General features: G+C 41.1%; 1 protein-coding gene across 2 annotated transcripts in view; it reads left to right on the forward strand.

Annotated features, from left to right (window-relative positions):
• map3k22 (mitogen-activated protein kinase kinase kinase 22) overlaps window positions 1–15,127 on the forward strand; it is a 51,862-nt gene that overhangs the window by 30,358 nt on the left and 6,377 nt on the right. For both annotated transcript variants that reach the window (XM_046834078.1, XM_046834079.1), the window contains exons 9-17: window positions 1,607–1,740; window positions 1,995–2,068; window positions 3,111–3,172; window positions 5,278–5,349; window positions 6,659–6,823; window positions 7,559–7,707; window positions 8,456–8,587; window positions 13,113–13,242; window positions 14,868–15,045. In XM_046834078.1, the coding sequence (XP_046690034.1) occupies window positions 1,607–1,740; window positions 1,995–2,068; window positions 3,111–3,172; window positions 5,278–5,349; window positions 6,659–6,823; window positions 7,559–7,707; window positions 8,456–8,587; window positions 13,113–13,242; window positions 14,868–15,045 (1,096 nt within the window). The remainder of the gene's footprint in view (window positions 1–1,606; window positions 1,741–1,994; window positions 2,069–3,110; window positions 3,173–5,277; window positions 5,350–6,658; window positions 6,824–7,558; window positions 7,708–8,455; window positions 8,588–13,112; window positions 13,243–14,867; window positions 15,046–15,127) is intronic.

A 15,127-nucleotide genomic window follows, 5' to 3' on the forward strand; every position in this document is an offset into this window, starting at 1 on the left:
TAAGAATAGGGTTACAAGCAGGCGATGGACAGACAGGGCTGAGCTGAGAGAGAGAACAAGAGAGGGAGGGAAAGAGGGATGGAGATTAAATCAATCCTTTAAACACTCCTTTAGCAAACGTTCAATTGCTTTTACACCTCAGCAATTTATAAAAAAAAAAAAAAAAAAATTCTTTTTCTCTCCTTGTGTCTATCCTAAAGAAATGACTGAGAGAAAATAAGGACCCTTTAGTATGTGATTTTTTTTGGTTTGAGTAGCCTTTTCTTTTCGCCCTACTTCTTTTAAAGGAACGAGTCCTGTCTGAATAAAAAAATCAATTAAATTCATTCCTATTTCCTTATATACGTTTTTTTCTTATAAGTTTATCCCTAATGAGTGATCCATTGGCGACTGTGGTGAGGAAAAACTCCTTGAGATTGCATAAGGAAGAAATCCTGAGAGGAACCAGACTCAAAACGGAACCCATTCTCATCCTCATCCTCATCCTCAAAAAACTCAATTGAAATAACAAATATGCAAGGGCAAATGACTGATAATAAATTACAATATGTACCAAAAACCCAGTAATGAAGATCTCCAAAAACAATATACAGTAATCCCCCGCTTTACCTCGGTTCGGATCTGGCGCCCCGGTTTTTTTGCGGAATTACTTTTGCAACATAACTGATTAGTTTGTCTGATTTTCCAGGTCTCTCGTGGAGAGCACCATAGACCAAAAAGAACTGTTTTTATGGAGTTTTATGTTGAAATAATGACATTTAATAATAAAAATATAAGTATTAATTATAAAATGAAGCCAAATGTTAATACAGTACAGTACTGTATACATAAAATAGCATTTTTTGGAATGGCGTCCGTTTATCGCGGTTTTTCGTTTATAAACTGGGGATTACTGTAAAATACATAAAATGCATAACAAAAAAAAAAAAAACAATTGCAAAGCAGCACAAAAAATTCTTTCTACATCTTTCATAGCATGTTTAAGTAGAACATTTGATCAAATATTGACTATTACATGTAAGAAGTTTTGGAAGTTGAAAATCTGAAAACCTGTGAATTTGCTATGAAATCCATTCTGAAATGCTCTGGAATGTTGATGTTAATATCATAAATTCACCTACATTTTCTGAAATAAAGAAGCAGATGAAGTATCTGCAATAGATCAGGTTGCATTTCCAATAAAACACTTCTGAGGGATAAAGTTTGTAGTAGTAGGTAAAGCACTCACCTAAACTATATTACAGTATGAAAGCTCCATTGTTGAGGTGCAGTGTACAGTGATGGCCGCTTAGGTGTAGAACTGTTCATGCAAATTGCAGTCCTGGTCCTTTGTCGTAGACTGTTGCTACTAATTCGTTAGTCTAATCCGTTGCACGACAGCATTGTCTTAAAGTTCACAGGTTTGTTTTATTGTAGGTTAGAGTAATATAATGCTTTACTATAGTATAATACTTTTTCAGTATTGGATACTGCACTTTTAAAATTATATATAGGAAAATGACATATGGTGACTTTAATCTAACGGCTTATAACACACCTATTTAAACCTTTACTGTTTTTTTAACAGAATTTTCCACCTCTCTTAGTATCTGTGCTTTGTGTCCAGGCTCTCTACACACGGGGAGGAGTTCCCCGCCGCCGGGCAGCGTTCCCGAGGAGCAGCAGCAGATTGCACGCCAGGGCTCCTACACCAGCATCCACAGCGAGGGAGAGTTCATCCCCGAGACGCCAGATCCCAACGTAAGCACCTCCGCCAACACCTCACATCTGCCTCTGTTCAAACAACCTACTGGGTCAAATGTATTGGGACACCCGCCTCTTCCAGCCAAAGTCTGTAATTCAATTTGAGCGGTTTCCAGGTCTGGATTAGTATAAGGGATAAAAAAAGAACACTAAGTATTGAAAACTGTTATAGTGTGTCTATATATAAGACCTAACAGGGCATGAGGTAACGTTAAGCTGAATTGCGACATCGCATGTGCCTCACGTTGCAGGTCATGGACCCTTTTGGAAGTGCCGATGGTTCCTTATCTAGCAGCTGCCAGTCCCTGGACCAAGCTCTGGACAGGTAAGAGGAATCCTCCTGTGTGTTTCACAATGTGTGTGTGTACTGAATATCAGCTCCATGCAGAAGGCAATGAATCAGGATGCCGCAGAAGCCGGACAGGAAGTCGGCAACGTCACCGTGGCAACGCCAGCCTTATCTAGACGCCTGAGTTCCGGAGCGATCGCGTGATGGATGTGTTGCGAGTAAAACGGACTCTGTGAGATGGAGAAAGTGTAGCAGGAAGCGGTTCAAACGCGGTTTATTTGCAATCAAAGCACAACGGCGAATAGCGGAGTGCAGACTGATGAAAAGAGAAAGAGAGAGAAGGAAAAAAGAGAGAGAGAGAGAGAGAAGCCACGCTACCTGCACAAGCCTTTATCTGGCCTCTGGCTTTCCGAACAATGTCAGGAAACGAGTGCATGGAAATTTCTTCCCTCTCTCCGGGCGTGTGTGCGCGCGCGCGTGTGTGTGTGTGCGCGCTATCCGGGGCCTCGTCCCACATGCCACTGACGTCATGAGCCTGGAGGCAATAACACAAAACGCTGCACAATCCACACTGCAAGCGCTGACCTTCTGCTCTGACCTTTTTCACAGTTCCATTTAAAATAAACAATCGTTTTTCAGATTTATACACAGCGCCCCCAGCGGGTCAGGGCGGAGAAAACGAAACGAAGCAGGCGATGATGATGATGATGATGATGCAGGAGCCAGCAGGGGGATTTACACTGCACTTTTTATTGAGCTGTAGAGAGGATTTTATTGAGTGAAGAGGAAGGAGAAGTGCTGAAGCGGTTAAGGTGTATTTTGAATAGGAAGGTGATGAGTTCACATCCCAGCATCACCCAAAGTTGGGCCCTTGAGCAAGGCTCTTAACCCCTTAATTACTTAGTCGTATAAATGAGATAAGCCGATTGGCGCGTGTGTACATGCTGTAAATGTATAAAGCAGTGTAAATATAACTGAGACTGTTGTACACTTTTCTCACAAGCTTCAGGATCGTAAAGGTTTAAGTCTGATTCAAACTCCGAAACAAACTGATGACCACCTCTGTTTCCTTCCACAGTCCTCCGTTCTCCCAGAACAACCGCGACAACAATTACCTGAACCTCAACTACGATTATAAAGGTAAAGGACAAGAGTTCTGGCACCGACATGAACGGCAGCCATGTTTGTTAGCAATTGTTTTTGTCCATATTTCCTTATTTTTTTATCTCGTCTCCCCATTCTGTTTTTTTTTCTGTTCTGTGTCTCTCCTCTTTTATCTCTTCACTCCTCACATTCTTTTCAGTTTCTTACTTTTACTGTTCACTTCTTATCCTGTTAGCGTCTTCGGTCTTGTCGTTTATCTGCATTTTTCTTGGTCCCTTCTTTTTATTACTCTTGAACTCTAACCAGACAGATCAGGCCTTTTTAATAAGATCTTAAACACAGATTTACACACACACACACACACACACACACACACACACACACACACACACACACACACACACACTCAAACTTACACACATCTTACCTTACAGAAATGCACACATAGACATCTACATATAGACACACACACGCACACACTCACTCACACACATATACACACACTCAAACTTACACACATCTTACCTTACAGAAATACACACAGACATCTACATATAGACACACACACACACACACACACACTCACACACTCACTCACACATACACACTCACACACATCTTACCCTACAGAGATACACAATCACACAACTCACTCACCCACACAATAACATGCACACACACACACACACACACACACACACAAGTATCTAACCCTACACACATGCGTAATCACACAAAACATACACACACACATAAACACTTACACACATCATACACGGATACACAATCACACAAACACACTCTACACACATACACACTCATACACACATGCACACACACATACAAATATACACTCAAATACACACACTCATATCGAAACAAATACACACACATATCTAACCCTACACACATACGCAATCACACATGCACACACACAGTTTTTCTCTGGCATGCAGTCAGTGTGTCTCCATAGAGGCTGCTGATTTGTTTATTTTGCCATATGACTCGGTTTTTCCTCTCCTTCACTCCATTCTGAATGCAGACGCGGGCGCGTTGCCGTGGGAGACGCTGCCGAAAACACACTACTCAAACACACGCCAGCTGCTTTCAATTGCTCCAAGCCCAGAGCTTAAGCAGGCTGTGCGGTCTCACACACACACACACACACACACACACACACACACACAAACACACACGTTTTCACTCTGCTCTCTCTGTGTCCTGCTGTCTCTCTTTCGGATGCCACTTTCCCAGGGTCGGCTTTGGCTGTTTTTATTCCGTAGGCGTCTTTTTGGATGAAGATGAATATTTTTTGTTTTTATGTTCTCGATACAATAACACACTGCTCGTACTAATATAATCACAGTGATGTTGTCATGTACGATACGACACGCCAACCAGCTACACTTCTAGGCAAAAGTATTGGGACACTCGACTTTTTTCATCCATCTGTGGTTCTTCCCCAAACTTTTACCACGAAATTGGAGGCACATAATTGTATAGGACTGTATTGTCGTTGGACGAAGGAGCATGCAATTCTCTCTTTACTTGAACTAGGAGATCCTAAAATCTGTGCCTGTATTACAGTGACCATAACAATGACCAACGCCAGATCCATGCTTTTCATGGTTAGGAGTGGAAGATCTCCTTCTATAGTGTTCCAAACCTGAATTGGATGAATTTGAGTGCTGACTGCACCCCAGGCCTTCTCACCTTCCCTACATCAGTAACTGACTTTACTAAATCTCACACAAATCTCCACAAAATCTAATAGAAGATCTTCCCAGAAGAGTGGATCTTATCATAAGATCAAATGTGGACTGGAATGTTCAAAAAAGCTCTTATGCTGGTGTCAGGTGTCCACAATCATTTGTCCGTATTGTGTATTATTACGGGTTAGCGCTCGATTGTGCTCGACAGCTCTGAATTCGAGTTGCATAAATAATTAAAGCCCCGCCCCCTGACTTACTCCGATTGGCTAATCCGTATTTTGACTCTGAGGTGTTTATCGTTTATTTTTTTAAACTTTATGATACGCATTGTTCTTTTTGTACTTGTGTAGTTGCTTGTCACATTTTGTCCTCATGAATCATAGTATTTATGAAAAGCCTGTTTTTTTTCTGGCACTGCTCCCCCTGCAGGCCGACACGGGAAGCATGGGACTTTCCCCCGGCAGTTCCACTTAACCAATCGGAGCAAGGACTACAGTGATGGTGAGATTCTAATATAGTGTAATTATGCACTTTATATCGGTGTGTGTGTGTGTGTGTGTGTGTGTGTGTATATGTGTGTGGGAGATATAGAATACCAATTATATGCCCAATAATACACCACAAGCCTGCATGTCTTCTTGTGAGCAGAGTGTGTATTGCACGCTCTCTCAGTGCATAACCTTGGCCAGCTCTGATGTGTGTTTCCCCTGAGGATAGCGCTCTATGTGTATCAAAACAGTGGTCTGTGTGTGTGTGTGTGTGTGTGTGTGTGTGTGTGTGTGTGTGTGTGTGTTCCTGATTTGTGTTTCCGCTTGACTGTATGAAAACAGCAAGTCTAAAGCTGCTTCCTGTGTAGGGGACATGCTTGTGGGGGGGAGACAGAGAAAAGAGAGAGAGAGAGAGAGAGAGAGAGAGAGAGAGGGAGAGGAAGGAAAATCAAAACACACAAAAATGGTCCAAGAGCAAAGAATGCAGCGTCGAAGCCTCCTTTCACTAAGACCAGCACAGGCCACACCTCCATTCACTGAGACCAGCATAGGCCACGCCTCCTTTCACTTACAGACAAACACAGGCTATGCCTTCTTCCACTGAGACAAGTAGAGGCCACACCTCCTTTCACTAAGAGACAAGTAGAGGCCACACCTCATTCCACTAAGAGACAAGTAGAGGCCACACCTCCTTTCACTGAGACAAGCACAGGCCACACCTCCTTTCACTGAGAGACACCAGCACAGGCCACACCTCCTTTCACTGAGAGACAAGTAGAGGCCATACCTCCTTTCACTGAGACAAGCACAGGCCACACCTCCTTTCACTGAGAGACACCAGCACAGGCCACACCTCCTTTCACTGAGAGACATGTAGAGGCCACGCCTCTATTCACTAAGAACAAGTAGAAGCCACACCTCCTTTCATTGAGAGAGACAAAAGCACATGGTCACGCCTTCTTTCACTAAGTGAGAGATGCTCTCAGGCCACACCTTCTTTCACTGAGAAACAAAAGCTCTGCCCTCACACTCATAAAAGTGTGTATTACATTTTGGATAAGAATCTTTAAGTGACTGAATATAATAGAAAAAATTATAAGATTGTGTTATTTTATATTAAACATATAGTATCTTTATGCTCAGGGAAGCTGTAGAGAAGTCAGAACCTCATCAGAAACCGATTTGTTGATTCATGTTCCTGTTTGAATTCTTTCTTTAGACCACATTGATTAGTTACGTAAGTGTTGTTATTGGTGTGTGTGTGTGTGTGTGTGTGTGTGTGTGTGTGTGTGTGTGTGTGTGTGTGTGCGCGCGCTTGTCAGGTCGGAGCACATTCCCACGCAGCTTCATGCCCCAGGAGAACCTGTTCCAGCTGGTGCCCTCGAGTCGCACGCGCAGCTACAACGGAGACAGCACGCTGCCGTACGGCGGAGACCTGCGCTCGCTCGGCTGGGGAGAAAAAAAACCCCAGCGCACTGCTGCAAAATGTAAGTGCACACACCGACCACTTCCTCCTGTACAGAACGCAAAATCTCCACTTTCACTCAGAGGAAATTGAAGCAAAATGAGATGTGGACAAAAGTTTGTTCACATTCATCCCAAAAGTGTTTGAAGTTCTATAGCAGGAGATCTTCCACTCCAACCTATGCAAAGCATATCTTCATGGATCTGGCTTTGTGCACAGGGGCATTATCATGCTGTAACTCATGCTTTGAGTCTTCTAATTCAAGCGTAGGAAAAAATGTCATGCTTCCACATCCAAAGACGTTCTATACAATTGTGTGGTAACAGTTTGTGGAAGAACCACATATGACTGGAAAAGTCATGTGTCCCAATACTTTTGTCCCTACAGTGGATGTAACATAAAATAAATATATTTTTCTTGCAAGGCCTCAGGACAGTCCTACTGTTGGAACAGAGTTATTGTCTGTAACTGTACTGGAGCTTATTCATGAGTTTGGCTTAAAAAAAAGAAAGAAAGCGTGGTATAAAAACACAGCGGTTCTGCCGTTTGACGTGGAAATGATTCATGGTCTGGGATTTGAGTGCAGAGCGAATAATTCACAAGCGAATGCAAAAGCAAATGTAAATCAGTGTGAAGGTATAAATCTGGATGAGATTAACTGGGTTGATGGTGTAGCCTGTGTGTGGAAGGTTTGCTGCTGTGCTCACGTCACTGTGTGTGTGTGTGTGTGTGTGTGTGTGTGTGTGTGTGTGTGTAGCCCCGCGGGCGCCGGTGAACTGGCGTCAAGGAAAGCTGCTGGGTCGTGGAGCCTTCGGCGAGGTTTACCTCTGCTACGACGCCGACACGGGCCGAGAGCTTGCCGTGAAACAGGTGCCCTTCGACCCCGATTGCCAAGAGACCAGCAAGGTAAGAACAGGACCAAGAACTTGTGTGTTCTACAGGGTGATCTTCATGGGTATCTCCTGCATACGTTATACCCAAAATCTCCCAAAACATGAGAAACATCATTATTATTGATTATATGAACAAAAGTATTGGGACACTTGACTTTCCAGCCATATGTGGTTCTTCTTCAAACTGTTATCACAAACTTGGAGGCACACAGTTGTGTAGGACGTCTTTGGATGCAGTAGTGTAAAACTTCTTCACTTGAACTAGGAGACCCAAACCTGTTTCAGCATGATAACAGAGAGTGGAAGATCTTCCGTTATAGAGCTCTGACCTCAACTCTATTAAACTCTATTAGGTGAATTCACGCTGACTGCACCCCAGGCCTCCTCACCTCACCTTCATCAGTACCTGACTCTACTAACACTCTTGTGGCTGAACAAATCTCACACAAATCTCCACAAAATCTAGTGGAACATCTTCCTAGAAGATTGGACAGTACTTTATCTACGTTCACACACTATACCCTTTAAAATAGTCCCCTTGTGTATAACTATACAGCGCTCCCAGCATTCCTTCCACTTCTGGAATGTGTTCTGGAAGTCTTCTTTTTAAAGTGTGTCAGGCACCTTCTTCCATCCGTGCTGGATCTCCGCAATGGATCATCTTCGTGATCCGAATCTTTCATATGAATCGAGATTGTATGTTGTCAGTAAATATTCATGATGCATTTACGTGTGTATATTGTTCTCTTCCCTCCACGTAGGAAGTGAACGCACTAGAATGCGAGATCCAGCTCCTGAAGAACCTCCGCCACGAACGCATCGTACAGTACTACGGCTGCCTCCGCGACCCCGACCGGAGGAAGCTCTCCATTTTCGTCGAGTTCATGCCAGGGGTATGTACGTACGTCTTCATGACTGTAGCATCGAGTCAAAGTGGAGGTCATTAGAAGTTGCTAGAACCTTCTTCTGACCTGCTGCTTATTCTGATGTATAGTTGTGGTGGGTCTGGTGACCCTTTAGTTGTACAGCTTGTATAGATTCCATCATATATTGCAGGAAGTGATTCTAGGATCTGAGACTTAGAAGCTTCTCAAACAGGAGATCTAACATTCGTTTGCACCGCGGCTCAGTTTTATAAGTTCAGTTTCTCAATAAACAAGAGATTTAACGGGACACGGGCCGACGCAAGTCTTACTCATGGTGTCTGGAAAACAGGAGACGGATTATATATTTATCCAAAGTCTCTGGCAGGAGCTTTGGCTTTGCTTACACATACACACACACACACACACACACACACACACACACACACACACACACACACACACCGTCTCCCCATCAGGACAGGACTCGACATGGCGAAGAGTAATGGATTAATAGGAAATGGTTAAAGCTTTAGGTCAGTAATAAGGTAAACACTCTTACAGCCCCAATCTCGAAGGTTCCTCAAGGGTTCCTCAGGGTGCGTTTTTCATCTCCTAGGCTTCTACACTCAATTTGACACAAACGGCCAGAGGAAAAAACCCAATAACCCCTCATCTCAAACCTTGTTTTCTAACAGCGTACAGTTTATTATGATATTTATCATGTTTCACGCATAGAAAGCGACCACGTCAGCCAGAACCCGCTGAGCTCAAAGGCATTTAAAAGAAAAAATAATAATAACGATGTCTTTGATGTCAGAGGTTTATAAGGCGTCTGTAGTTTGGCAGAAGTAAAGGCTTTATTATATTTATCGAGAAAAAAGAAAAAAGAGTTACTATTGTGGTTGAAGACAAAGATGTCAAACTTAATAAATGTCAAAGGGTCAGAACAAGAAGAACCAGGACTGATTTAACGAGGACGAAAAACAATGTCCTTTTATAGACTCGTATAAATCATAAATGACTTTTTTGGACGTGTCCCTGGAGCTGACCGGTGAGTGAGGAATAGTTTAGCAAACACATGGTAAATCTTTTTTGCCAAATGAACATTCGGACGCACAAAAAGCTTCATGTTTATTGCTTTTTTTTGGGTTAGTAATTAAAAAACAACGCTTTTGAAATGCTTTTTGATTTAATATTGAAAGCAGGAAAAAAAAACTGTAAACGCATTTTCACTCTTTGTTTATTTACACATTGTGTAGTAATAATTAAAATCTTAAAATACCTTAATATGATCAACATGCACAATATTTCCAATCTAACATTCAAACCTGAAAGTTAGCGGATTTCAATGAAAAAAATATTTATATATATATATATATATATATATATATATATATATATATATATATATATATATATATATATATATATATTTTTTTTTTTTCATGTATGAATGAATTTATATATATATATATTCTAAACAAATTCATTCTTTTCCTTTTTTTTTTTTTATCCTGAAAAGGGGAGAACCAAATAAGAGATCTTAAAATGTCCACTATGGAAAACCATGTAAATTGTCTCTACAAAACTAATGCTAACTAATCAAAAATTCTGAGAAAACATTTTTTTGTGGTAAAACTTATTTATTGTGACTGGAATCAAATGATGCAAAAACCAAGAATTTTATTGAAGAAATGTCCACTCTGGAGCCGTCCTGAAAATCATAAATACGTTTAAAAATCGACGTATTCCGAGACCACAGACAATCTAGAAGATCATGGTGCGAGGCAGATTAAGGATATTCAGGGCTGTACTGAAGGGGTGAAAGTTTTATGTGAGGCATTACATTGAAAGAACAGGACTTTCATTTCCTCAGATATTTGATCAGTTATCAGTTATTTTACATCCATGTTGTTTAAAAGTCCCGCAAACCAGAATAACTCGAAGTCACAACAAAAAATGGCAAGAAACTGAGGCAAATTTTAAATATGTTGCATTTTTAACAAAACAAAAAGTGTTTTTTTAAACAAAATTCTCATTGTTTGCTTTTCAGAACAAAAAAATTATGAGCACGACTTGCACAGACCCACGATTAATACAATCATTTTTTCTTTAATAGATTTTTTATTAAATTCATATTTCTTTTTTTTTCCCCGTTCTTAAAAAGGGACCATTAAATATAAGCTCATCAAATATCCAATCTGGTAAACCTGTAGATTGTCTCCACAGAATTAGCATGCTAACCTAGCATGTTAGCTAATCAAAAAGTGTGGAAAAAAAAAACATTTAGTGACATTGATTGTGGTCGAATCAGCTAAAACCAAAGTCCCATAACTTGAGACTTAAATCAAGTTGTCAAGATTACCTCAGGTTGTGACAAAGTCTGTTCTATTATAGTTAGTTAGCCAGCTATATCGCAAAGCATTCTTGTCATTTGTAAATTTAGCATATAGCTTAATTTTTTTACACAGAATGTTTATTACTGTTAATTCTATTTGTGTACTTTCAATTTGGGTGAGCATCTGGTAGCTTGCTACGCTAGTCATTTGGTGGCTAAAATGCTAGCATTTTCTAAAAAGGGAATGCTAATGTTTTTACTTGTGACCAATGTTTAACATTGGAACATGCCTATGAAGTAAAAAAAAAGAGGATGCAATTCGTATTTGTTCTAAATCCTCTATAGAGACATTAAAGATACTGAGTTAGCATGCTGTGAGGAGGATTATGGGATCAGTAGTGGGGTTAAGTGTTTGCGGAGGCGCTGAGTCGGCTGGAATTTCTCGGCACAGGCTTCGAGGAGACATTGTTTCCAGCGTGCGAGAGCAAAAACAGGAAGGCGAAGGAAATGCAGGACACATTAGGCCGCTCGGCTCAGCTTGTCAAAGCGACACACAAACACACGGTTTGAGAATAGAGGCGGCTGTATATCTGGACAAACACTTCGACACACTTCCAGTTCCAGCGGGGGGAAGCGTGTGGAAACGGGGCTCTGTGTGAAAAACACGGCGAAGGACACGTCCTGGCAGATTCTGTTTTCTTGTTTTGCGCTGTCAAAAGGCCCTGTGTTTTTGTCTCTGAGTAAATTAGGGGATGTTTTTTCCCGCAGGTAAATTTGGGCAAAACAGATTTTACGTCGGTACATAACATGTTGTTTTACTGTCGTTCCCTTTTGCCAGAGATTTGTGAGCGACTTGAGTGTACGATAAAATGGATAGATTAATTGTTCGTTACTTTATTGTTCATGGACTGGAAACTTGCCTTTCGGCTTCATGAAGTAATACAAACAAAAACATATAACGACCAAATAAACAACACAAATATACATAAATTATAAATATCCCAAATCGTGCATTCAATATTACACACACACACACACACACACACACACACACACACACAGATAGGCAGTGCACATGTCGCAGGCCAGTCCAAAGTATTTGGTCACCTGACCTTTCCTGCTATATGTGATTCTTTTCCAAACTGTCACCACAAACCTGGAGGCCCCTTAATTGTACAGGACGTCTTTAGATGCGCTATAACAACATTTTGCATTCACTTGAACTCGTAAACCCAAACCTGCTCCACCATGGCAATGCACCTGTGCACAAAGTGAGCTCCTTGAAGATCTGATATACATGCTTTGGAGAGGAAGATCTTGAATGGCCTGCTATAGAGCTCTGATCTCATCCCTACTGAACACCTTCGGGATGAATGTGAACGCTGACTGCACCCCAGGTCCCCTCACCTACATCAGCACCTGCTTTTCGTAATCCCCTTGTCGTTGATGAACACAAATATCCATAAGCACACTTTAAAATCTGGTGGAACATCTTTTCAGAAGAGTGGAGGGAATAATAAGAGCAAACTGGGACTAAATGTGGAATGCGATGCTCAAAAATCACAATGTCCTCATGACCAGAAAAATACTTTTGCAAATATATATAGTATACAGTATCTCACAAAAGTGAGTACACCCCTCACATTTTAGCAACCATTTTAGCATCTTCTCAACAGACAGCATTATAGCACTGAAACTTGGATATAAAACCTAAGTGATAACAGCTGTACGTCGTGTAAACATGAAAAGCCACATGTCCTATTCATCACGTTCATGTTTTTTGTCTGCTTCGCAGAACCATACGAGTTTGTGTATCTTGTATTAGAGCAGTTCGAATTTTGTTTTTTGAGAACAATTCTCTCAAGTGTCTGCATACTTTTGTTTGTTTAGTGTATCGTGTCGTGCGTTTGATTGATATTTATGTGTTTTATATATTATATATGAAGTAATTGATTGGTGCATTTTCCAGCTGTGTGGAATTTCTTTGCATTGACTTATAAGGATCCTTTAATAGTATATTTAAGTTGTTATTACAGTTATGTTTCAAGAATTTTGTGTACCGCCAGGCAGTGCAGCGGATCCTAATCGTTTGCTACAAATCATTTTGTTTTCTGGATCGATCCGTTTTTGTGTATACTGAATGTGTGTGTGTGTGTGTGTGTGTGTGTGTGTGTGTGTGTGTGTGTGTGTGTGTGTGTGTGTGTGTGTGTTCAGGGCTCGATCAAAGACCAGCTAAAGGCGTACGGTGCTCTGACAGAGAAGGTGACGCGCAGATACACCAGGCAGATCCTGCAGGGGGTCTTCTACCTGCACAGCAACATGATCGTCCACCGAGATATCAAAGGTAAATGCTGCAACAAAAAGAAAGGCACACGACCCTTTTTAGAGTTTTTTTACAAACCTGGAAAAATTCCCAAAAATGTATTTACTGTTAATACATAATACAGTAATGAGAGTATTTTATTTATTTGTTTGTTTGTTTATTTATTTATTTTATTGCTAAGGGATTTTTTTTCTGGACAGAAAACTAATGATGATCTGAAGCATTAGAACATTACATGCAAAAATATATTTTATTATTGAAGTAAATAACAGAGGAAAGCATGGAATGATAATTATAATAATAAACAGATAAAGACCATACAAGGACAGACAAAGACATGGAGAGACGAGCGCATGGACAGCCAGACTCATACAGTAAGGACAAGGTCATGGAGCGATTGAGACATACAGATAGACAGACAGACAGACTGAAAGACACAGACTTGTGGACAGATGGAAAGACAGAGACTTTTTGAATATTCCTGTTATTATATCTGGTTGTGGTGAGAATGTGAGCTGGTTGATCAGAAGGTGGGAAGGTGGGAAACACTTGTCAGATGTAAAGGGAAACTTTTTTTACTCTGGATTTCTCTTGGATCAGAAAGCAGATCAGTGCAGATCATTTAGCCCCGCCACAAAAAGCAGGAAAGAAGGAGAGAAACGCTGCATTCTTCCACCTCAAACTCATCAGTCTCTGCTTTTTTCCATAGACGACCACATAAATAACATTTCTGCCGTGCTGCACTGCTGCTGTTCCACTGTCCTGCCTGAGACCCTCTGTCTCTCCGTCCCCTCTGCACACCCACATCCTTCAGCTGGGGCAGAGATCCACCACGTCATGTGTTCTTTCTTTCTTTCTTTCTTTCTTTCTTTCTTTCTTTCTTTCTTTCTTTCTTTCTTTCTTTCCCTCTATTTCACTTTCTTACATTTTTTCTTTTTTCTTTTCTTTCCTTTTCTATCTTTTTCTTCTTTCTGTCTGTCTTTCTTTCTTTCTTTCTTTCTTACCCTCTATTTTACATAGTCTTATTCTTTTCTATTTTTCTTTCCTTTCCTTCTTTCTGTCTGTCTGTCTGTCTTTCCCATCCAGCTCTTTCTTTCCTTTTTCCTTTTGTTTTCTTTCTTTGTCTTTTTCTCTCATCCTTTCCCTCTCTTTCTTTTTTCTTTCTTTCTTTTCTTTCTTTCTTTCTTTCTTACCCTCTATTTTACTTTCTTTCATTCTTTTTCCTTTTTTCCTTCCTGCCTTTCCCTCTCCTTCTCTCTCCCTCTCTCTCTATCCGGTTGTTAGTTCGGCTGTGCTCTGGGGGTGTGGAAGGAGGATTTTGTGGCTGGTGTAAATTAGTCACAGCTCAAACAAGCAGAGAATCTCACAGGCAGGACTCCGATCCAAACTTTAGGAAGTGGGAGTCCAGGATGTGGACTGATATCAAACTGGGTTAAAGGGAAAGTTATTCCGTGTGTTCAAGATGCCGCCTTCGATTCACACTGTAGCATCAGCCGACTGCAGGACGAAAATGTGTTTCTGTTTTAGTTCCACATCAGGATTGTAGATCTGAGAAAACTGATCCACTATAACACGTCACAGAATTTTTCTGATTTTAGTGTGTGTGTGTGTGTGTGTGTGTGTGTGTGTGCGTGCATCACACTCAGGCGCTAACATTCTGAGGGACTCCTCCGGAAATGTGAAGCTGGGAGACTTTGGCGCCAGCAAACGCATTCAGACCATCTGCATGTCAGGCACCGGCATTAAATCGGTCACCGGCACCCCCTACTGGATGAGTCCGGAGGTGATCAACGGAGAGGGTTACGGGCGCAAAGCTGACGTTTGGTAACGACCTTTAACCTTGTTCTTTAATAAATATAATATAATACATTGGCCTGATGCTGTATGACGACGTTTGTGATCTGGT

This window comes from Silurus meridionalis, chromosome 21 (assembly GCF_014805685.1).
Source record: "Silurus meridionalis isolate SWU-2019-XX chromosome 21, ASM1480568v1, whole genome shotgun sequence".
In the NCBI taxonomy this organism is placed as follows: domain Eukaryota; kingdom Metazoa; phylum Chordata; class Actinopteri; order Siluriformes; family Siluridae; genus Silurus; species Silurus meridionalis.